Source organism: Macaca thibetana, chromosome X (assembly GCF_024542745.1).
Source record: "Macaca thibetana thibetana isolate TM-01 chromosome X, ASM2454274v1, whole genome shotgun sequence".
NCBI classification, from domain to species: domain Eukaryota; kingdom Metazoa; phylum Chordata; class Mammalia; order Primates; family Cercopithecidae; genus Macaca; species Macaca thibetana.
The window spans coordinates 82,951,536-82,975,660 of NC_065598.1; the positions used below are offsets into that span (position 1 = coordinate 82,951,536).

A 24,125-nucleotide genomic window follows, 5' to 3' on the forward strand; every position below is an offset into this window, starting at 1 on the left:
ACTCACTATCTTGAGAACAGCACCATAGTTCTCATTCATGAGAACTCCACTCCCACAATCCAATCACCTCACACCAGGCCTCATCTCCAACACTGAGGATTTTGGACATGAGATTTGTGTGGTGACACAGGTCCAAGTCATATCATTTTTAATTTTGGGTATTTCAGATTTTGCAATATTTGCATATACATAATTAAATATGTTGTGGATAGGACTCAGGTCTAAAGATGAACTTAATTTACTTTTCATATACACCTTATAAACTTAGCCTGCAGGTAGTTTTATAAAATGTTTTTAATAACTTTGTGCATGAAACAAAGTTTTTATTGTATTTTGACTGTGATCTGTCACATTATGTCAGGTGTGTATTACTCCACTTGTGGCTTAATGTCTGAGCTCAAAAAGTTTTGAATTTGAAGCATTTCAGACTTTAGATTTTCCAATAAGGGATCCTCAACCTGTAGAAGGGGAAATCTAGTTAACTGTCCTTTCATTGAGATTTTCCTATATGAAAAATAGGAAAGAACAGTGCTTCCCAACCAGTATTGACATTTGGCCAGATAATTCTTTGTTGGGAATCTAGCGGAAGTTGGGGGTGAAGGGCTTTCCTATGCTTTATGGAGCGTTTTGCAGCATCACCGGCCTCTACCACTAGATGTCAGCAGTACGTAGTCTTGGCAATCAAACATTTCTCTAGATATTGCCATATGTGCTCTGGGCAACAAAATTGTTCCTGGTTAAAAACCACTGACTTGTGTCTTCAGGCCTTTAATGACTTGGAAAGTAAAAGTGGGCTAATTTAAGGTTAAGCTGGGCTCATCCAATTTTTACCTAGAGAAGGATATTTCCAAACATTGTGTTTCATGAGGTGTTAATAGATGCTTAGTTTGTCAAATATATGACTATATACCCCTCTTCCACTTCGGTAAATTTTCAACTACCATTTAAGTTATTTAATAAACACTTATATTGGATTTACTTTAGGTCAGAAATTATTCTATCAATTTTGCTAATAGTAGTTCATTAATATTTATAACAGCCGTAAGAGGTAGGTGTATTATCCTAACTTTACAGATAAAGAAACTGAGGCATAGAAAGGTTAAGCAACTTTCCCAGGGTCCTACAAATCATATGGCAGGGATTCAAACTCAAGCAATCAGGCTCCAGTGTATTTTGCTCTTCGTTATGCTCCTGCTTCCTATCTTGACATATAACATTTGTTAATATTTAGTATTAGCATTTTATTTATTTAAAAAATTATTTCCATAGGATTTTGGGACATGGTATTTGGTTACAAGAGTATATTCTTTAGCGGTGATGTGTGAAATGGAGTCTGAGATGTTCTGCTTTAAAAGATTTAGCAAGTTAAAAATAAAGGAAAACTGTGCCCTGTGAAATACGAGTTTCAGATAAATGAGAAATCAATTTTTAGTCTAAAGATGTCCCATGGAATATTTTGGACATAATTATATTAAACAATGATTTGCTGTTTATCTGAAATTCAAATTCCACTGAGCACCCTGTAATGGATCTAGCAATCCTAGCTTTAAGGAAAATTGTTAAATATTGTTTAGGCCAGTTTTCTGAACACTAATTTGAGCAAGGAAGTTTTTCTTGTTAGAACACCTAATATCACGTGGAAGTTCTGTGGGGCTTTAGTCGAAGGACAGTGGGAATGCCTTTCAGCTAGAGAGTTAATAGATTATTAAGGGTTCATTCCAAACTACAGTGATCTCTCCTTTGAACTCCCAGAGGCAAATAACAATCTATGCCACATGAACATGATTCAAGCTTAAGCATCCACTGTTTTCCTAACTAATGTATCCACTCCTTAATGACAAGAACAGGGTATCATACTTCTTCCAAACCTTTCATTGAACATAATATTTGTTATTGGAATAGTATTTTGTCTGAAAGACGATTGAATTCTAATACATGATTTATAAAGGAGCCTGTTATATGAAATTGCTAATCTAAGGATCCACAGCAAATGGGCATAATTGGTTTTAGAGTATCTGTGTCACTTTCTCAGGCTGATACATCTTCATTCCTTTGCTATTAGCTTTCTGTTTTCATTTATCTGTATTATTTTTATTTCATCTCCTTAAAGAAATACAACAATTTGGGGATCAAGCTTTTCTTTTCCACATTTGATGATGGCAATGCTTGAGGAGTCATTGAAGCTATGTACACTTCCTTATATTCACGCAGGTCACATTACACAGCAGTTGGTCATTTTATTGTTGTAATTGTTCCTCAGTTTGTGAGAGGGAAACAGGTGTCTCACTTGTCCTGAATGTAATAATAATGACATTGCCAAAAAAAAAAAAAAAAAAAAAAAGAGTCACTTGGGACAGCTGTATTTAGGCAAAAGTTCTCAAAAAAATAATAAAGTATAATTTACTTGATAACGAATAAACCTGATGACCTGGTAGGGAGCTACATTTTTCTACGGCTGGCGTAGTCAGCTGTGTTAAGTTTATATTCCTGTATCACAATCCTTAAAGCTCAGAGGAGAGACACTCCATGAAAAATGGGAAAATAAGCACTAGAGTCATGTAGAGAGCCTCTAGCAGCCTGGACTTAATTTTCTGGGTGATTTTTCTATTTTGAGTATTCACTATATGTTTATCTTTCTTTCCTACAAAAGTTCTCATCAACTTTTTTATCTATTCATCTGGACTCTAAGAAATATATTAAAATGAAGAACTTATTCTCTAAGTGGATGCTCAATCGCTATTACAAAGTATGTATGGCAGGTTTAACAAACAGGCTTAATAAAAGTGGTTTCCACCTTGCTTTAATAACTGGAGAGGTCGCTCATGTCCTTGACTAAATAGCAGTTCTCCTATCTTTACTTTGTAGTTTATACTATTATGTTCTATGTACTGATAAAGCTTTTACTATTTACATTTTGAATACCAGCTTTTTAAATCAAAAAAATCAAAATCCTTTTTCCTGTGTTTAGTAAGAGATGCTCTTATTTAACCAATGGCCTATGCTTCTAGTACTTGCCCATTTAAAATTTTATTGCCAATTAGGATTTTTCAACCCTATCTACTAAATTCCTGCATGACAGTGCACCTATTTACATTCTGAAAAGAATTCGGATGCTGTTCAGATGTAAAAATATATTACAAGATTGAAATTGATTTCCAATTCATTTACCATTCATTTTTGTAGCAAATGAGTTAAATAGGAAAAAAAAATCTGATGAATAGTTTGACAGTTTCCTCTTGCATACGCTAAAACGTAATACACTTCCACTACTTTTGGGCTATTATGGACCTTAACATGCAATGTGACCTTGGTCTGAAAAGCATGTTTGGTTAGCACAGAAACTTAATCATAAGAAGTCATAAGTAGAATCCTTCTTGTTTATGGCCCTTTTTCTAGGACTAGGAAATTTATTGCTTGTGAGACAGGTAGGATATGAACAATGGGCCAAATAGAGTCCAGGGTTATCTCATCCATGTTAAAACTGCTGCTGAAAATCGATGTGACCTCTGCTACACTGTCATCCCAGTTCCCACCCTCTGTGTCCTATTTGTCTTTTGATAGAAGCTTAGATCCGTGTGCTGTCTCTATGTGTCTCTCTTGGGCCAGATTATCAAAATGAATCATTGCCTGCATACCTCTTATATTTCTATTTATTTTCCTGGTGTTGACTAGGTCTGATGAAATATGATTCTTTTTGTGTTTGATCCTCACTGCAGCAAGCAACACCTAATTCAGCTGTGTCTATCTCTTTAAAGAAGAGTAATACTATTTTGAAACTCCAATTTACTGTACAGCAACATTATAAACCATAGACCATGCAACCTGTCTTCATCGTCAATAGTAATTTTACCTTCAGCCAATTTAATGGCATTTTTTTATCTTCAAATAGAAGACTTCTAACAAATTTAATGTAGTTATAATTTTGTTTTGTGCATACTAAATGTATTGCTTTCCTTTTCAGCTATCTTGTTTGTAAAGTAACCCTCAGAGTCTCACCACTGAGGTTATACATATGTGTAAGTGATATGTAACAATGAATCCATTATTTTAAGAGCTCTGTCCTTGACACAAAATATTTATTCAGGGAAATGATTATATTGTCTCTGAATCAGCAGGAAGTTAATGTTATAACTTTGTAGCACTTCATTTTATAATAGTAGCTTTTCCAGGCTACATAAATTAATACTTGAAGATTTATAAACATCAGTATAAAAGTACAGAACCTTTCCAGCTGTTATAAATATTGATATATCATCATTATAAAGTAATTCCATCCACTTAATGCATTCATGTGGAGAAGAAAAAAATAGTACTTAAATATAGACATCAAATAATGCAATTGAAGCATAACATTGTGGTTAATTGTTGAGAAATGTACCTTAGAAACCTTAGAGCTGCTGCCTAAGACATGTTTTAATAGTGTTTTTATGAGATAATACTTCAAATGAAACCATGTAGCTGAATAAGGTCACAGAATTTGTGATAATGGGCTGATTCTCTCTGGCATAGTTTAACTCTTCTAAACCTACCACTGACTTTACCAAAAAAAAAAAGTAGAGGGGCAAATGTCTTGTAAGAGTTTAGGGTTAATTTTAAATAGTCAGAGTTACGTAACTAGAGTATAAAAATAAACTACAAGTGAATTGTAGAAAACATTTGCATCTGTGAACAAAATACTGTTTTTAAAGCTTTACTAAAAAATAATTTCTGGGAAGTTATTCTCATAGCTTTCTGTGCTAAAGAAAATTAATAGAGATGGGGTTTCTCCATGTTGGCCAGGTTGGTCTCGAACTCCTGACCTCAGGTGATCTGCCTGCCTCGGCCTCCCAAAGTGCTGGGATTATAGGCGTGAGCCACTGCGCCAGGTAAGGTATTGGAAACTATCTCCAATGCAACAATGTTGAGAGTTGTGACTTCATGAAAGGTGTTTAGGTCAGGAGAGCTCCGTCTTCACGAAGGGATTAATAAGCTATAAAAAGAGCTCGCAACAGAGAGTTCACTCTCTCTTGTGTGTCTGGCTTGTGCCACATGAGAATGCAGTGAGAAGGTCCTCGTCATATTCTAGTGCCTTGATATTTTACTTCCAAGCCTCAAGAATTGTGAGAGAATAAATTTATGTTCTTTATAAATTAAAAAAATAAAATTAATGATATAGTTCATGCATTTTATTGAATTATTTAAGGTCAATAAACAAATGCTCTTTTTAATATTTGGATTCAAACAGTGTGAAACTGTTGACTCTAATAAAATCATATAGCATTTTTAAAAATGATGTTGGTTTGGAAAAATAAAAAATGTAAAGGTGATACATACTAAGAGCCTTTTATTCAGAGATAGTACTAAGTAATCTCACTGAAGTTTCCCACAAATGAATGGCACAACTTCCCACACGAGAAATTCCACAGCAAACGGTAACTGATAAATTAATGGGCTCAAGACTCTGCACACTGCATATGTAGGCTGCTTGCAATTGCAAAATGGAGTCAATATATGACAAATCCATATTCCAAACCTACAGGAACCAGAACCAAGAGACCTTTTTTGTTGTTGTTGTTTCCAAACCGTATGAAATTGGTTATGTCTAGATTTAAGCCAAGTCTTTTTTGTTGAGCGAGTCTCATTAGAATATATGGAGTCACTGAATTTTTTTTCTGACCAGAGAGATGCATATTTTTTAAACTTTACCTGTGCTCTCTTGATGAAACTAAGATACTCCAGTGAGCAGCGTAACTGTGTGAGGTGCTATGATTCACCCCGTCGTGCACTGCTGATGAACCCAATTAAGAGTAACTGAATTTGTTTCGTTAACATCCCAAGATTACCTTTCAGTGGCAGTTTCTTTTTACATATGCATTTACAGAAGACAATTTATCTAATTCATGCAGGTCATATGAAAGACTGTCAGCCAGAATAACCAAGTGTTCAGGGTTCTCAAAGTAGGAGGGGATTCCCTTTATAATTAGGTATATCTGTTTGAAGCAAATATAAAACATTTATAAACAAAAATTCTATTCATAGCTCTTTATTGAGTAATGAGACTATTGAAGAATACAGCATAAAAATAAAAGAGGAGAATATGTGTAACTTGTGATTTTATGTCATACATGTTATTTTCTGATAAGGGATATTCCATGAAATAAAAAGTAACACTGGACAATAGGTGCTGGAGAGGATGTGGAGAAATAGGAACACTCTTACACTGTTGGTGGGATTGTAAACTAGTTCAACCATTGTGGAAAACAGTGTGGTGATTTCTCAAGGATCTAGAACTAGAAATACCATTTGACTCAGCCATCCCATTACTGGGTATATACCCAAAGGATTATAAATCATGCTGCTATAAAGACACATGCACACGTATGTTTATTGTGGCACTATTCACAATAGCAAAGACTTGGAATCAACCCAAATGTCCATCAGTGACAGACTGGATTAAGAAAATGTGGCACATATACACCATGGAATACTATGCAGCCATAAAAAAGGATGAGTTCGTGTCCTTTGTAGGGACATGGATGCAGCTGGAAACCATCATTCTCAGCAAACTATCGCAAGAACAGAAAACCAAACACCACATGTTCTCACTCATAGGTGGGAAATGAACAATGAGATCACTTGGACACAGGAAGGGGAACATCACACATTGGGGCCCATTGTGGGGAAGAGGGAGTGGGGAGGGATAGCATTAGGAGACATACCTAATGTAAATGACGAGTTAATGGGTGCAGCACACCAACATGGCACATGTATACATATATAACAAACCTGCATGTTATGCACATGTACCCTAGAACTTAAAGTGTTAAAAAAAAAAAAAAAGTAACAGTGGAAACAATCCAAATAGTCATCAACTAGAAAATGTTTAAATGCAAGCTAGTACATTAATGAAGTGAAATACTATTCAGCAATAAAAATAAACCACCGATACCTGCCACAACATGGATAAGCTTAAAAAACATGCTAAGAGAAAGAAGTCAGACACAAAAAACCATGTATTGTAGGATTCTATTTACATGAAACATTCAGAAAAGGCAAACCTTTGGAGATAAAGCAGATTAATGGTTTCTAGGGGCTGAGGTGGGAAAGAAGATTAATTGTAAATGGACATGAGGAGTCTTTATAGGGGAAATTAAGATGTTCTAAAATAGATTTGTGGTAATGATTAGACAACTCTAGAAATTTACTAAAAATGAAGTGTATACTTAAAATAGGTGAATTTTATTTTATGTAAATTATGCTTCATTAAAGCTGTTAAAATAATCAAGATAAATAAATTGATTGACAGATTAATAGATTTAGAGAAGAAAAAATAAAATGTTGCTTATGTTTTTCCAGGAAGTTATCTGAGTATTTAACTTATAGATATTTATAAACACATATGCCAATTGTATGTATCTTAACTTTTTTTCTGCAGATTTTATACCTCTTTAGCCATAAGCATTGTTTCAGTTTCACAAGTTCTTTACTGAAATATTTATTTTTTGAAATTAGAGGCAGCTGGAGAATAAATATGACTTCTAATCATGAGAATGTCAGTCATTTAGTTTTAGAAACAAAATCTTTATAGATGCTTGGTAGAGGTGGCATAGTGAGACTTTTGAGCTCTTAATCTGTGAACCTTCTGATATTAATTTTGTTTTTGCAGAAGAGGTACCAGTACAAATTCCAATAATGAAGTCACCCTTGGACAAGATACAGCTGACTCCTGGGCAGGCATTGCCCGCTGGATTCCCTGGACCATTCATTTTTGCTGATAGTCTGTCCTCCGTGGAGACTCTGTTGACCAACATTCAGGTCAACAATATTTCTATAAACAAAATAAATGTAATACAAGACATTAGCACCTACATATATTATTTTATATTTGATAAATTAAAACAGATAAGATGAACTGCATGTCATTTCCTGTACCTTGACAGGGTCTATTGAAAGTGGCTTTGGATAATGCTCGCATCCAGGAGAAGCAGATTCAACAAGAAAAGAAGGAGCTACGACTGGAGCTTTATAGAGAGAGAGAAATTAGAGAAAACCTTGAAAGACAACTTGCAGTTGAGCTTCAAAGCAGAAGTAAGTTTTACAAGTTCAATTACAGAGTGAATATTATGCTGGAGGTATTTTCAATACTAATAGAAATATTCTCTGAGATATCTTGGAATTGCCGAAAACAAATGATAAGCTAAGAATTAAGTACTGTGTATAAACCAAAACATCGCTCTTTATACTAAAAGAAAATGAATTATGTCTGCACTTTGGGCCAGCTGCAGATTTGGAAACATGAATATTTATTGTTATCTCACAATTTCATAAAGTTCACCTGAATATAAATAATCTAACAATTCCTTATATATGGAATGCATACCCTTTGCCAGGCACAGTGTTAGATTATGGGATTATAACACGAATAAAAAACAGTCTCTGTTTTGGAAGGATTATGTTTTAGAGAGCTAGTGCAATCGTTTACTTTTAACACAAAGTGGCAAAAGCAGCCATGTCCAGTCAATATGATTATACAGAGAGTGAGTAGTTAGCTTAGTTTGTTGACGGTGGTTAAGGAACACTTCCTGATACTGACACCTGAATCTGAATCTTGAAAGATAAGGAGGCAAATATATATGTGTGTGTGTGTGTGTGTGTGTGTGTGTGTGTGTGTGTATGAGAAAACCTAAGTGATTTGGGCAAGCTAGACAGAGGTATCAGTTAGCAAAGGCTTGGGGACAAGAAACTTCATACATGGATAACTAAATACAATTTATTATAATGTCGTTGAGGTTTTTGAAGTGAATAGTGGGAGATGATGGAGAAAGTTGGGAGTGGAAGCTGCATTATGAAGGACAATTTTAATCATGTGAAAGCTTGGACTTTATCCTGTAGGTGATGTGAAATATTAAAAGATACGCAGTGGAATGATCTGATTTGATTTCAATTGGATCAATCACCACCATGTTGGGAATAGATTGGGGGAGTGCATATAAAACTAGAGAAAAAGAAAACTATGCAAAAGGAGATTGCTGTCATCCAGGCAGTGGTGAGGAGGACTGAATTAGAGTAGCGGAAATAGGGATGAAGACAAAAGGGAAGGAATGGAGATATTTACAATTGTTCACAAATAGGATTAACTTTCCAACTGTGAGTAGCCACTTGATTAATGAATAAATGAGAATAGTTCATATCAAAACCACAGAGAATTAAACACTTAACTTTAGTCAATAATTTCCACATCTTCCCTATATTTATCATAAAATACTAAACAGCCATAAACATGACATTTATGAATTTCAACTTCTTTCCCTTCCCTGTTTACTCTTCTGTGTAGGGGGTCACAAAGCCTAAAATTAGCAAAGAGAGTGGAAAAGACAGGCAAAGAAAAGGTGTGAAAATCCATAATCCAAATATAATTACCTGAACAAAGAAAGATGACTACAGTTGCATGAAATCTACTAACTTTATACTAATTGAAAGTAGCATATTATACTCTGAAATTTATTTTATAAAATGGAAAACATACTATATATTTTCCTTAGGGCCTAGGAATCATTGGTTTCATTCAAAATGGAAATTTAGTCTTTGCACTTAAAAAGAATTAAGCCCGTTTTGCTTATCTTGTCAAATTCATGAAATACTACAAAGCAAAGACTAAACCATCTTTTTAATGTTTGGAGAAATTGATATATTTCTGATATTTGGTATACAAAATATAATATTATGATTAACAGTCATAAGTCACATTTCTTTAGTAGAGAGTTCCTTAATACCAAACATCCAAAAAAAATTGTATGTTAAATATAATAAGGCTCTTAAATTGGCTTATGAAAATCCACTACATATGGTAAAATTGGCTTCTAACTTTTAGGGATCTATTTATTTTGATTTCTGTTCACTGACTTTTTATAGACCCATCAGGTCTGTATTTATAATTCATATCTATTGTTTTTTAAAAAGTCCTTAGACATGGTAGGTATAATATTGTATCTATTATCAAATTTTCTGTGAAGTATTTGTATTTAATAAATGTAGCATTTATCACAATATAATAATAATAATACCACTAATACTATTGCTTTCATTATTACTACTACTGCCATTATCATGACTACTAATATTACTAGGGTTAATGCTTATCAAATGTCTAATATGTAGCTAAGCACCTTTTTTAGCATTTTGTATGTAATGACTACCATAATTACAGGAAACTACTTTGTCATCTTGATTGATCTATAGAAACTATATACTTCATCTCTCTGAATCTCAGTATCCTCACCTATTACAATAGTTGTTCTAGATAATCATTAAAATTTCTTTTACTTCGTTAAAGATCCCACACCCGGTATACCCCACTTTTAATGACAAAGAATTTACTCTTTACCTAAAGTCACGTGATGGGAAAGACAGAGGGGAAATTGATATTATGATCATAAAATAACATCTCTCCAAAGATATAGTAAACATACTATGTCCGTCTGTGTGTGTGTGATATGTATGTGTATATATATATGAAGAATATATGTAACTACATACATAAAATTATAGATAACTATATATAAAACTATGTATGTATTAAAATAATTTACAAAACTTTTTTTTCTAATCGAAGGAAACAATGTTCCACACTCAGAAACAATTTCTACCTAATTTCCTTTTGGTTACTAGTCATAGTGTGTTACTTGGATTAAAAACACTTATATAATAATATTTTTTTGCAGATTAAACACTTAAAACCATAGAATAATATAGCTACATGAAACCTTGGAGGTCATCTGCCTTGGTCCCCTGGCCAATTATATGGTCTTTAGGCTTTGAAACAACTACCTATGTGATCTTTGGTCTTCAGGCTTTGAAAACTAGTGGCTGTGTTTTCTTGGGTAAATTTCTTGACCTGTCAAGGACTCAGGTTCTTCATCTGTAAAACTGAGATAAAAGTGTTTTTCTTACTTGAAAGTTTCTTATTTTTATGACTGGCAGCACAGTAGATTTATCTGCACCATCATCACCACATACCCACTAGTAATGCATTGCACTAGGACATTAGGATGACTACAATGTCACTAGGTGATAGGGATTTCTAGCTCCATTGTAATCTTATGGAACCACCATTGTATATGCGTTCCATCATTGACTGAAATCTCATTATGCAGCCTATGACTGTATATACACATGCGGAGAAAAAGCGAGAGAGAGGCAGAGAGAGAGAGAGAGAGAGAGAGATTGATAATATGTACATTAAATAGGCAGATATTTGCCTTTACAACTGGTAACATTTCAGAGGAATGGACACTTGCCATTTTCAGTTTTAAGGACTATATTTTGCAAGCTAATAGATATTTTCAGGATTTTTTTGCATTTTGAAATATGAATAGTAATCAGTAACCTGATGAATAAAAAGAATATTTTTCTTGAGAGAATTATAAAATGTTTAATGAATCATTAAACGCATATAGAGACTCAAAGTAGAAGACAATTCTCCACCACCACTGCCACCATCATACAAATGCATGTGTATTACAGAACATACACTCTGGAAGTGTGAAAATAGAAAGAAGTCAGTTGTGTGATTGAAATACAGTATATAAAGCATTCTTTAGATGACCCTAATGAGAATTAGTACCAAAAGAACACTAATCATATGTCAAGTGAAACATTTCTATATCTCTCTATATCTACATCTGTGGCTTATAATTCATCAAAACTGGCATCCCTATTTCATTGCTCAAGTCTTTGCAAGCTACATTTTTACATTTCAGCTACCATGCAAAAGCGCCTGAAGAAGGAGAAAAAAAACAAGAGAAAATTGCAGGAAGCCTTGGAATTTGAATCAAAGCGCCGAGAGCAAGTGGAGCAGGCACTTAAGCAAGCCACCACTAGTGACAGTGGCCTGAGGATGTTAAAAGGTAATGTCTGATTTGGACTTTCACTCTCAAGGTAAACAAAGCAAAACTGATTCAAGAAAAATAGAAGAAGGAAAAAAAAAAAGAGAGGAAAGCAGGAAGAAAGGAAGGGAGAGAGGGAAATGGATATATTTTGTCCAGGAATGATTAAAAAATCAATTTGAGACCAAGTATTTTAGAGCATGAATTAAAACCAGTCAAAATAACCACTGTTCAGGAGATACAAATAGCCTTGGAATAATAGGAAATCCTACAGACTTCTGCAGTAGAAGCAATAACACTGATAACCACCCTGCACCTAAAATGTAGGTGCATTAGATCTTTTCATGTTAGAATATGCTGTTGTTTGGTGAACTGTATTTTGATTAGCTATGCAATGCTTGTTCCTTTAATGCAGATTCCATCAGTGTTGCCATGCCTAGGGAGTACCGGGTTGAAAAAAACATGTTCTGAGTTAATCCCTGCAGATCCTGTAAACGGAGATGCTTGAATTATGAAAGATCTTCATTCCAAACTTTTTTGATTCTATTTTTAATTCTGAGGCCTCATAACATTGTTTCATCTCACTCAGACCCAATTTCAAGTAAATGTTCAAATAAATGTGTACACACACAAACAGAACCTTTTTACATCAAAATTACTAGCTTTTACCTGAGCAGCACAATCATAAAACATTTGCCCCTAGAGCCAGTAATACATGAAGACCACAAACCGTAATGAATATTTTGGTATTCACTTGCACTTTATATATATATACACACATATATGTGGATATATATATTACACACATATATGTGTGTGTGTATGTGTGTGTGTGTATATATATATATCATAAATAATATCATGAATCACATCTTACAAAGGGAAAATATAGCATGAGGATGGGGGCAAGTTAACCTGACAGTCTTAGGGGGTTTTAATGGACAGACTATTTTGCTAAGATTTATTTTTAGAGAATGAAAAAAATAGAGGTATTTACAATATAACTAGAAATATATGCTCAATTGTAAGATTCAGCTGCGGTTTATAATCCTCCCTCTTGCCGTTAAAAACAGACATACAAAAAACGAAAATGCCACCCAAGGTCTTATGTTATCTGTAGAACCAAAGTACTGGCTTACTGGAGTTTTCCTTTTAAATGAAATCAGGAACCACCTCATTGTACCTTAATCTTGCATGTCACTTATTTCAGATACTGGAATTCCAGATATTGAAATAGAAAACAATGGGACTCCTCATGACAGTGCTGCTATGCAAGGTAGTGTCAACTGCAAACTTGTTTCTATGACTGCTTATTATGTGACCCCTGGGGATGAGGTGGGGATGAGCTCCTATGATGATACTCTTCTTATAAATAAAATAAATAAGTTTTAACCCTTCTTACTTTATGACACAGGAAGCAATTTGCAGTTTTTTTGAGGAAAACAATACTTAACATGGGTTTGAAAACCTAATAACTATGGTTACATAGGGACTAATAATTTTACATATACAATGTGAGCAAATACGTTTAGCTGTAAAAAGAATACACATTTGTACATCAGGCATATTCTAAAAATGCATAAATGTGAATGTAATTTACCTTTTCAAAGTGTACAATACCATGAGGTATTTTTGTAATTTCACCACTTTACCCTTTGTAAAAGCCACAGGTACAATAAGTATAACTTATCGAAATTTTAAAGGTGTTCCAGACAACATTTTTTTCATCCTTTAAATTTTGATGTTAATCTTAGAGACCACTTAAGTATGAAAATCAGGACATGACTTATAATTCGTGATTTCCATGATTATCACAAATGCTTACATCTTTAAAAATATTTGACAATATTTAGTAGTAAGAAAACAGATGACACAAATCACTATAGAGTCTCACTGGAGTGCAAAAGCACATAAAAATATGAGTTAAATGTGACCACTGAAAATGTTCCCGGTTGATTCCAATGCACTTCTAGAACTTTGCATGCAGATTACATTTATTTTCACACTTATTGTGATAAAATACCTCACTCTAATAAAAAATAAAGAACATTGTAATGAGAAAACTATTTCCTAACTTTGAAAAATGAAGACAACTATGAATATGTTGCTTGCTGGAATTAATCAGTGCCTTTCTACTGTGTGATGAGTGGATCTACATAAAGGCAACAGAACTGGATGTGACCAAAATATCCATTTTGGTTCATCTGAAGGTCACCATTTTATGTGGTAGCTTCCTAAGTTGTTTTACATGTAGTTTTACGAGTCATCTTTATAAAACCAGAAACATTAGCTCTCATGGATACTCTAGTGATGCATGACTCTGTTGCAGCTGGGTAGACCTAACTAATGCACTAACTATGTTAGGTGTAAAAGCATGCATGCTTACCTCATTCATTGAAGCTTTTGCTGTTTCTTATCCCTTTTTTGCTTGCCTGCTTTATTCCCTCAGCTTAAAGGCTGTGTCTACATGAGCAAAACCAATTCAAATGGAATTCAATTGTCCAACCAATTCATCACAGCAAAATTCATTAAGAAGTGCCCCACTAGTTGTGGGCTCGGTTTTTGAGGTTGCCATCACATACCAGCTCCATGGTAGAGATGAATAGCCTGAAGCAGTTGATCCCTTCTGAATCAGTGACACACAAATATAGACATAGTCTTTAAGGAATGTTGAACTTGAGTGTGCCCTGCTTTGAGTGGGTTTAAGGTCAGCTTTGAAACTGGAGAGGGTAATCCGAATACACCACTAGTGAGTTTTATCTTTATTATCTTTTAACCTGTACCTCTGATTTATTGCTGTTCGTTTAATTTATATGATACCTTTAGTTCATAGTAGTAACATCTTTCTTAACTCTGAGAGAAATACAAGCTTTTGAACTGTCCTAAAATTATTTCATTTCCATGTAGCAAATAGTGATATTTTATTTGTGGGCAATTAGGAGATATAAGCAAAAGGTGGATCCACTCTTCATTTCCAAATTTTTTTATGAAGTCTACCAAGAATGGCTTTTGCATATTTACTTGTACTTAGGGAAGGACACATTTAATACTGGTTTTCACTGTACATACTTTTAATAAGTTCTACAAGTTTTTACTTGCTAAATATGAGAGAATGAGATTCATCTTAAAAGGATTGAGATGGAATTTATTTTAAAGCAAAGAAGCTGATTTGTATTTTTTCCAAATTAAAAATTACATTGTCTAGTATTTATGTTCAATATTGTCTATATATGGTAAAATATGGTAGGTTAATAATTTTTTATTGGATGTCTATCTTTTACATTATATTAAATAAGCTTCTATATAAAAGTGATACAAATGGAAAAATACACATTATCTCTTCTCTTAGCACAACATTTAAGCACTGTAAATGATAAAACCCCATCATCCCTTTGTGAAAAGCTAGAGTTAATGTCTTATGTTAATATGACAGTAGAATCACAATTTAATTTAAAAAAATAGCAAATTTTATTCTTTTAGCCAGGAAAATAGGTGCCTAAAAATATTATCAGAAATAATTTTAAATAGAGTTTACCAAATCAATCAGGTCAAATAATCACCTAAAAATCCCAAACATTTTGCCTATTATTTGTAAAATAATAAAAAGTAATATAAACATTACTTTTAAATGTATCTATGAAATTTAGAAAATGTATAATGCTCAGAAAACGTGAAAAGCAAGCTTAGCCATTATTTTTCTGTTCTTCCTATTAATTTTGGTTTTGTGAGTCATAGTTCTTTTTTGTGACTTATTTTGATACTGTTTCAATCTTTTCCATCTCCCTTGAAACCTATTTTTTAACTTGAAAGATCATTTCCTATCACTGTTTGTGAGGGTCAGTTCATGTATGCCAATACAATACCATTTCCAAAATTCATCTCCATCACAGGAAAAATTCCAGCATCAGGAAAGTTCTTTCTCTTCCTATTGTCAATAGCTCTGCTAGATAGACATCTGTCATTCACCTAGTTCTCTCCCTTTGAAATTCAATTGATTCCACTGTGACATCTTCTTAAGAATTTAAAAGGCACTTGGGAAAACGTTACATGACCACCCCGGAAGCAAAAACGTCATATCCAGTTTTATGGTAATTTCCACGTGAGTTTTAGTTCAAACAAACTGCACATGTACCAGAAATCTTAAATATATAAGATTTTATATATATACTATATATAGTGTATATATATTATGTATTCTATATAATGTATTATATGTAATACATTATATGTATATAATACATCTCTTCAGCTTAGTTATTTCATGTCTTTTATGCTTTGAATGTTGTTTGACAGAGAAGATAATATGCATAGACCAGGTTTCCATAAAAGGGTATCTGTATCTTTTATATTTTGGGAGTCTACCATAGCAACTCCTGCAGAATGTTTTCTGGTGATCACACAATGTGTATACACTACTCCAGTGGTTATGTCCGCTATCTCTAGAGATGAAGGATTTGGTGGAGCACTTGTGCTAATGTCATTCCATCCAAATTCCTATAACTCAGTTGAGGGCCTGCAAGATAGCACATCAACCATCTTATCAACCAATCCCTGTTTCACATAAAATAAACATACTAGGTGTCATTAAGTGCACCTTCAGATCAATGATTTTTTTGCAAATGACATTCAAGTGCCATTTGCGTAGTGCATTTTTGCTGATAAAAGCAAATTAAATTAGCACAACTACAAGTGTGCTGATAAAAACTAAAACTGAACAGCAGTACCATTAGCTAACAAAGTAATATTTGTTTTTACTGCATTCTGCCATTTAGTTATTATCCTATTGGAAATCTAATTATAATCCTTTTACTCCCTAGTCAAACTTCACAGTTTTTGCAAGCTTAGCACTGACAAGTGATTTCATTACATTTGATTGCCTGCGCCCAGATTGACTTAACTTCACTTGGAGACCTAAAAGCCCTCTCAGTTTCTCAGATTCCCTGTTTGCACATTACTGCAACAGCTCCTTTAATTAATTAGCATGAACAGCAGTAACATGAACTGCTGAACAGAAAATAACATCATTTTATGATCTCAGGGAGACTTCTCCTTTTGCATGTTTATACCTTAGTTAACTTTTGTATGACTATATTTCATTGTTAGTGGCTAGTGGTATAGTTGACAGTGCATGTTTCCTAAATTTAAAAAAATTGAAGTTAACATCTTAATAACAATAGTTAAAACAAAAACAGAATATGAAGCTCCTACTTTTTAGAAAATAGACAACTGTCACCATGAACTGACTTTATAGTAATAAAATAAAATAATAAATTTCAGGGGAGATGATATCATAAAGTACAAGGGCACAGTGACATACTGTCCCTGTATCTGCCACTGCATTTGCTTGAGGAAAAAAAAATAAACCACAAAATGTTTAACTGTGTTTTGCCCATGGAATGTCAATCTCTGTGAATAATTTTTACATTTTCTTTTATGTATACATGTTTGACAAAGACACAAGATGATTTAGCACTGGAATATATTTTCCTCCGATATTTTTTCCATAAATGTAGTAGCATCCTAAATAATTTTTTTATTCCTTTTGCTACTGAAACACTAGAAGTAGATATTAAGTCAAATCCACATGTGAAAGGAAACCAAAATTTCATGTAAAAGTAAAACTACTAGAACTTTTTTTTTTCTGAACTATTTTTGCTCAGAAATAAAAGGGATCTTATAAAGAGTACAGACTGGTCATTCAAAGATACAAAAGTCATGATCTCATCTATGCAGTACCTGGTGAAGGTGCCACTGAAGAATTAAAAGCAAAAAAAGTGTCATTTGACTGCAAAAGCAGCAAATATTATTTTAACATCTATTATATTAAAAATTATTGTCTAGGGCATAATTTAATATGCATATCTTATGGCCTAGAACATTTAATATATATTCATAATATGAAATATATGTGAATATGTCTATTTTTATCAATTCTCTCAAAATCAATTTGAACAGTGTATATCCTTCCTTGACCCCTTAGACCTCCTTATTATCTTTTCTCTTTGGTTCTTGCTTACTAACCTAAAACAACATTCCTCTAAAGAACTTAAGATGCCATGCCAATATTTCCTAAAAACAACTACCCTTGGGATAGGATTATCACTGTAGAATTAGGAAGAATAGTAAGAAAAGTGATAGTAAGAGCATGAAAGGGAGTCAGAAAAAATACATCACGTATGATTTATTGGCATGTATGTGATATGACAAGAAAAATTAAAAGGAAAACAGATGGAATTTTATTATAGGCTTTTCTAATTTCCTCCACCACAGTGTGCTCTCCATCTTTCTCCATCGCTAGGGTTTCCACTGACTGCTTCCTACCCTAAACTCATCAACCATTAATTTCCTTCCCATTGATGCCTTGTACTGTGTTGGAAGATATACACAGGTACTCTGATGTTCCCATTGTAAAGTGAAAATATTTTCTTATAAAGTGGAGGTATATAGCAAGTCAGGGACCAGAGGAATTGTGGGAAGAAGGTCTTAAAATTTTTCTTTTAAATGCTTCCTTGAAGAGTAGGATCCTTTTATTTCCTAGACAGACTTTATTGCAGTGACCATCATACAATGGGAAAAGACTCTAGCACACACCCCACAGAGAAGATCCCAGCATCTTTCTCTAAAGCAGCAAAAATGCTTTTCTGTACAGTTTATTAAATGGCCTGAATCTTTCTATTTTCTTCCTCAGAAAGTATTTCCCCTAATTTTCTTCATCCTCCACAGGATTTTTATCCTGACTGGTGGTACCTCTCTGCTGTGAAATACCTGGCAGACCATAGTACAATTTATACTTCTAGTTTTTTTCTTAGGAGGATGGGAAGAGCTTGCATTAATTGTTTAATCATTTAGGGCCTGGTTGTCATGGAGTGGCTTGCACCACACACATGCGTTGTTAACAAAATTATTTTCAGTGACCACAAGACTGTCATGGTAATTATGATGGTAACATACAATCTCATATATAGATCGAAGACTTGCAGTTCTAGCTACATCTTAATTATATAACAGATCAAATTGCAGTTATAGCAAATAGTGAGACTTGCAAGCCATGATAAGTTGTTCTGCTATTCAGCATGTTGAGTCTACAGGAGTAATTCACTAATTAACAGGTGTTTTTTTTTACTATAATCTAGGAAGGGCTGTTTAACTTAACGCTGATAACTGTTTGACCAGTTGCTTTATGCCCCATCCTCTTTACATATACAATACAATTTTTTAAGCTTGGGATTCACCATACACCAACCCCAACCCAGGTATACCTGAAGGACCTGCAAAAGAAAAAACATTTTCCTGATTAAAGGATTAAGTCAAGTTTTACTTTTTTACTTCCACATTTGTGTTTTAATAAATAAAACAAACAGCATTTTCATAGGAGATTGTAATCATATGCCATTATTTTCAAAGTACTTTAAAAATTAAAATTATGATATTGCTACCACATGAATCTGTGGAGGTTCTGTTCCAAGATACTTATCATTCTAAGAATGAGGAATTCATAGCCTAAAATTGGAATAGTTAAAAAAGAAAGGCAGGACCTATTATGTGTATAGCATGGTGTAATTTGTGTCATCCTTTACATCATATCCTCTAGGAGGATTATTTCTGGGAGGTAGTTTGGAAAGATGTGATTAACCTCTGTTTTGTAAGTATGAAAATAACCTAAGTTAATTTGCTTGCCATTGACAGTGGGAACTAAAACACAGGAATCTTAACTCTCATTCATTTATCTCACTGTACGTCACTATCAATCCGTTCTTGTAAAAATCTCACATAGTTAGCTAGTTAGGATGTGCAACAAGACTATAGTATTATCCAATGCAAAACAGTGCATGGGGTTCAGGGAAAGGGCAGAGGCTTCTCTGCTTCATAGTTCATTAATTAAAATAGTCTAAAACTAGGTATAATTTAATAATCACCTCTGCTTTTAAAAGTTTGTAAAGATTGGGGTAATATTTATAAAATTTAGATAAATACCATACAACTCTCTTTTCTATTTAAAACTGTGTGGAGCAGCTGAAATAGTAACAGAAATAACCTTTTTTATTCTTGACTACACTCACTTCACTCTGCCTGTCAGAACTAGATTTCAACAGAGCCTCGCTGTCTAATTTTACATTTTTTTAATTTAATTTAATTTAATTTAATTTAATTTTATATTTGTTGAGATGAAGTTTCATGCTTGTTACCCAGGCTGGAGTGCAGTGGCACGATCTTGGCTCACTGCGACCTCTGCTTCTCGAGTTCAAGCAATTCTACTGCCTCAGCCTCCCAAGTAGCTGGGATTACAGGCGTGGGCCACCACACTTGGCTAACGTTGAATTTTCACCATGTTGTTCAGGCTGGTCTCAGGCTCCTGACCTCAGGTGATCCACCCACCTTGGCCTCTCAAAATGCTGGGATTACAGGCATGAGCCACCACTCTCAACCACTTAACTAATTTTGGACTGGAATTCCGTATGTAGCATTAGCATAAAGTTTCATTTATTTACTCTAGGGAACTTACTTTTCATTTATAATAGACATGTAACATTACCTTTTGGGAATTAAAATGAATATAAAGAAAAACATTCTTTTGGATTTTATACACAACTCCTTTAAGGCCCCTAACCTCTTGACACTTTCAAGTTTACATTTTACTTTTTTAATATTTGAAAATTAGCATTGGTAATGATCCACATACTTCAACTGGAATCTACTTTTTGTCAGTAATGCAAATGATTTTTGGAGCAACATTTCCAACAATTACTTTATTACCTTTCAAGAAAGCATCATTATTTTACAAACATTTCTTTCCTATCTTCCTGTTTTTTCACTATTGGGGGAACCTGCCCCCAATATTTCAAAGTAGGTTCTTTCTATTTTCCATAAGTGTCGGCCAGCTGAGAAATAAGGAGAAAGAGTACAAATAGGAATTTTATAGCTGGGTCGCCAGTGGTGACATCACATATTGGTAGGACCATGATGCCCACCTGAGCCTTAAAGCCAGAAAGTTTTATTAAGGATTTCAAAAGGGGAGGGGGTGCAAGAACAGAGAGTAGGTCACAAGATCACATGCTTCAAAGGGCAAAAAGGAGAACAAAGATCACATGCTTCTGAGGAAACAGGACAAGGGTAAAATCAGAAACTCCTGATAAGGGTCCAACAAAGATCACTAGGCAAAGGGCAAAACCAAAGATCACAAGGCAAAAGGCAAAAGCAGAATTACTGATAAGGGTCTATGTTCAGCAGTGCACGTATTGTCTTGATAAACACCTTAAACAACAGAAAACAGGGCTCGAGAGCAGAGAACTGGTCTGACCTCAGATTTACCAGGGTGTAGTAAGCCTGAGGGTACTTCAGGAGACCAGGGCATATTTCAGTCCTTATCTCAACCGCATAAGACAGACACTCCCAGAGCGGCCATTTATAGACCTCCCCACAGGAATGCATTCCTTCCCCAGGGTATTATTTATTAATATTCCTTGCTAGGAAAAGAATGTAGCGATATCTTCCGAACTTGCATGTCCATTTATAGGCTCTCTGCAAGAAGAAAAGTATGGCTTTATTTTGCCCGAACCTGCAGGCAGTCAGACCTTACGGTTGTCTTCCCTTTTTCCCTGAAAACTGCTGTTATTCTGTTCTTTTCCAAGGTGCACTGATTTCATATTTTTCAAACACACATGTTTTACAATCAATTTATACAGTTAACACAATTATCACAGTGGTCCTGAGGTGATGTTCATCCTCAGCTTATGAAGATAACAGGATTAAGAGATTAAAGTAAGACAGGCATAAGAAATTATGAAAGTATTATTTGGGAACTGGTAAATGTCCATGAAATCTTCACAATTTATGTTCCTCTGCCACAGCTCCAGTCAGTTCCTCCATTCGGGATCCCTGACTTCCTGCAACATTTCACAAATGTCTAAGCGCTCTTGTTTTCATTAAAATAATAAAAATGAATAAAGGTAATGTTGATCTCAGCATCTGTGAGCAACCATTTAATAACGTGTGAGGAAAAACCCTCAATAGGACTAATAAACCCTCAAATCTTACAATTTCCTGGGAACCACATTTCAACCTTCTATGGGAAATGTTGGATGTCATCATTTTTAACATTGTACAAGTTAACATTTGTTTATCCATTACTTTCATTTTTCACTTTCCTCCATATTTTTATTTGTTTAAAATCGAGTATTATAGTGTTCTTCTATAAGTTTTGCAGACAAAAGTAGTAGTTAAAAGTCATTTAAAAATAGAACTTAACTATACTTTAAAATATTAACTAAAATATTTCCAATCTGCATCCTGTGCAAAACTCAAATCAATTAGAACCTTAAGAAACGTTTTGTGGCCAGGCGTGGTGGCTCACGTCTGTAATTCCAGCACTTTGGGAGACCAAGGCAGGCAGATTGCCTGAGGTCCGGAGTTAGAGACCAGCCTGGCTAACATAGAGAAACCCAATCTCTACTAAAAATACAAAACATGGCCAGGTGTGATGGTACACACCTGTAGTCCCAGCTACCTGGGAGACTGAGGCAGGAGAATCACTTGAACCTGGGAGGCAGAGGTTGCAGTGAGCTGAGATCCTGCCACTGCACTCCAGCCTGGGCAACAGAGCAAGACTTTGTCTCAGAAAACGAAAGAAAAAAGAAGAAGAAAAAACATTTTGTAACTTATATGCTTATGGAAAGTGGGGGACTTGGTCTCAGATTATTTAGAGAAATGGCATAGAAACATAATTCGTACTTTTCACTGTAGCATTATCCACAACAAGAAAATAATGAAGGAAGATGGCATTCCATATATGCCATATGTACATGTGGAGTGGCTCCTGACATAGTGTTCCATACACGTTAGCTTTCATTTATTCTCCTCTCCCTTCCTCTCTCTTCTAAGATGAAAAATAGAATTTCAGTATTTCTAAAGCTCTTAATGTGACTCAACAGTTGGAGATCTCTGTACTGGACACGTGCACTTCTATTGCTGTTTTATAACCAGTATGTGAGAGGCACAATGAAGTGGCAGAAGGAGCACTGATCTAGTAGTCAGAATTTCTCAGTTACTAACTCGCTAACTCAGTTACTAACCTTGAGAAGTCATTTACCTACTCTCTGCCTTAACTTTAGTAAAATAGGTATCATAATATTTGCCTATTCTTCCTCATCAATAAGTTAGATACATACTATCTGATAAGTATGACAAGTACAAGATATCATTATTATGGTGCCCTATAAAATACACACAAATTTGATTTTGTGTTTTCTAATATTGATTTCAGTAAGAGTGAACTATTTGGCCTATAAGTGATGTGTAAAGCTTCCGCTAAAGAATGTGCTCTCCCATAGATAGTTATAGTTAATGATATCTTTGCATTTTATCCCCATGTGTGAGCAGAAGGGCATTCATGCTTCCATTTTAAGGGAATGTTTTCTAAGAACTGGAGATTCAAAAAAGGGGAAAGAGATGTATTAAATAATTATTTCACAAAACCAGGGTGTATTACAAGTGAGTAAGATAGTTTGATACTCCTTTATGATACCATTTGCACAAAAAAAAGATGACCTATTGACCTATCCTGGTCTTCATTTTGATTAAATTGTAAGTCAGATATTTGTAAGGCTAATGAGCCCAAATGGTTATTCTTTTCAAGAAACCTCTTGTTTTTAAAAAACATGTCATGTTCTAAAAATAAGCAACAGAACCTTCTGAAAAAATGACTCCAAAATAGTGCTCTTCTCTAGACAAAGAGTAATCAAACATTATATTGTATCTTCCCCTTGCTTGCAATTGTCTGCTTTTCCTACTTTCAAATTAGTAACTCATATTTATACTACTCCAATAATAACTGACCGGACCCCAAACTAACCTCACTACTGTCACTTCTTTGATTTGAGAATATCATATTCTGAACATATTTCCACAACTAAAGTTGAGTTTCTACAATTAATTCTACATTTAATTAGGATTGAATCTAAGACTGAAGTGGAAAACAAGTGGAGCATTAACTAGCACATTATTTTATCTCTCTCTTATTCAGGTCAGGAAATCATGACCTTCAAGAGATGATCTTACTTGCTCCTAAATAATATAGCGCCCATTTGTAAATCAGAAGCACAGCACTGATTAACCAACATAAAGAAAACATAGAACGAACTTCTTAGCTGTAGAACTCATTACAAAATATTGTCAATAGTTCAAGAATAGCTTAGCTACCTCAAAAGAAAGGTTTGATAGCCTAAAGTATACTTGTGTGAATTCTATTAGTTTGTACTGCAGTCT

At 34.2% G+C, this 24,125-nt stretch overlaps 1 protein-coding gene across 1 annotated transcript in view; it reads left to right on the plus strand.

The window, feature by feature from the left end:
• The window catches only part of DACH2 (dachshund family transcription factor 2), a 691,023-nt gene that overhangs the window by 661,309 nt on the left and 5,589 nt on the right, over positions 1–24,125 (plus strand). Inside the window, exons 8-11 of the mRNA XM_050776357.1 lie at positions 7,646–7,794; positions 7,920–8,067; positions 11,739–11,885; positions 13,075–13,140. Of these exons, the coding sequence (XP_050632314.1) occupies positions 7,646–7,794; positions 7,920–8,067; positions 11,739–11,885; positions 13,075–13,140 (510 nt within the window). The remainder of the gene's footprint in view (positions 1–7,645; positions 7,795–7,919; positions 8,068–11,738; positions 11,886–13,074; positions 13,141–24,125) is intronic.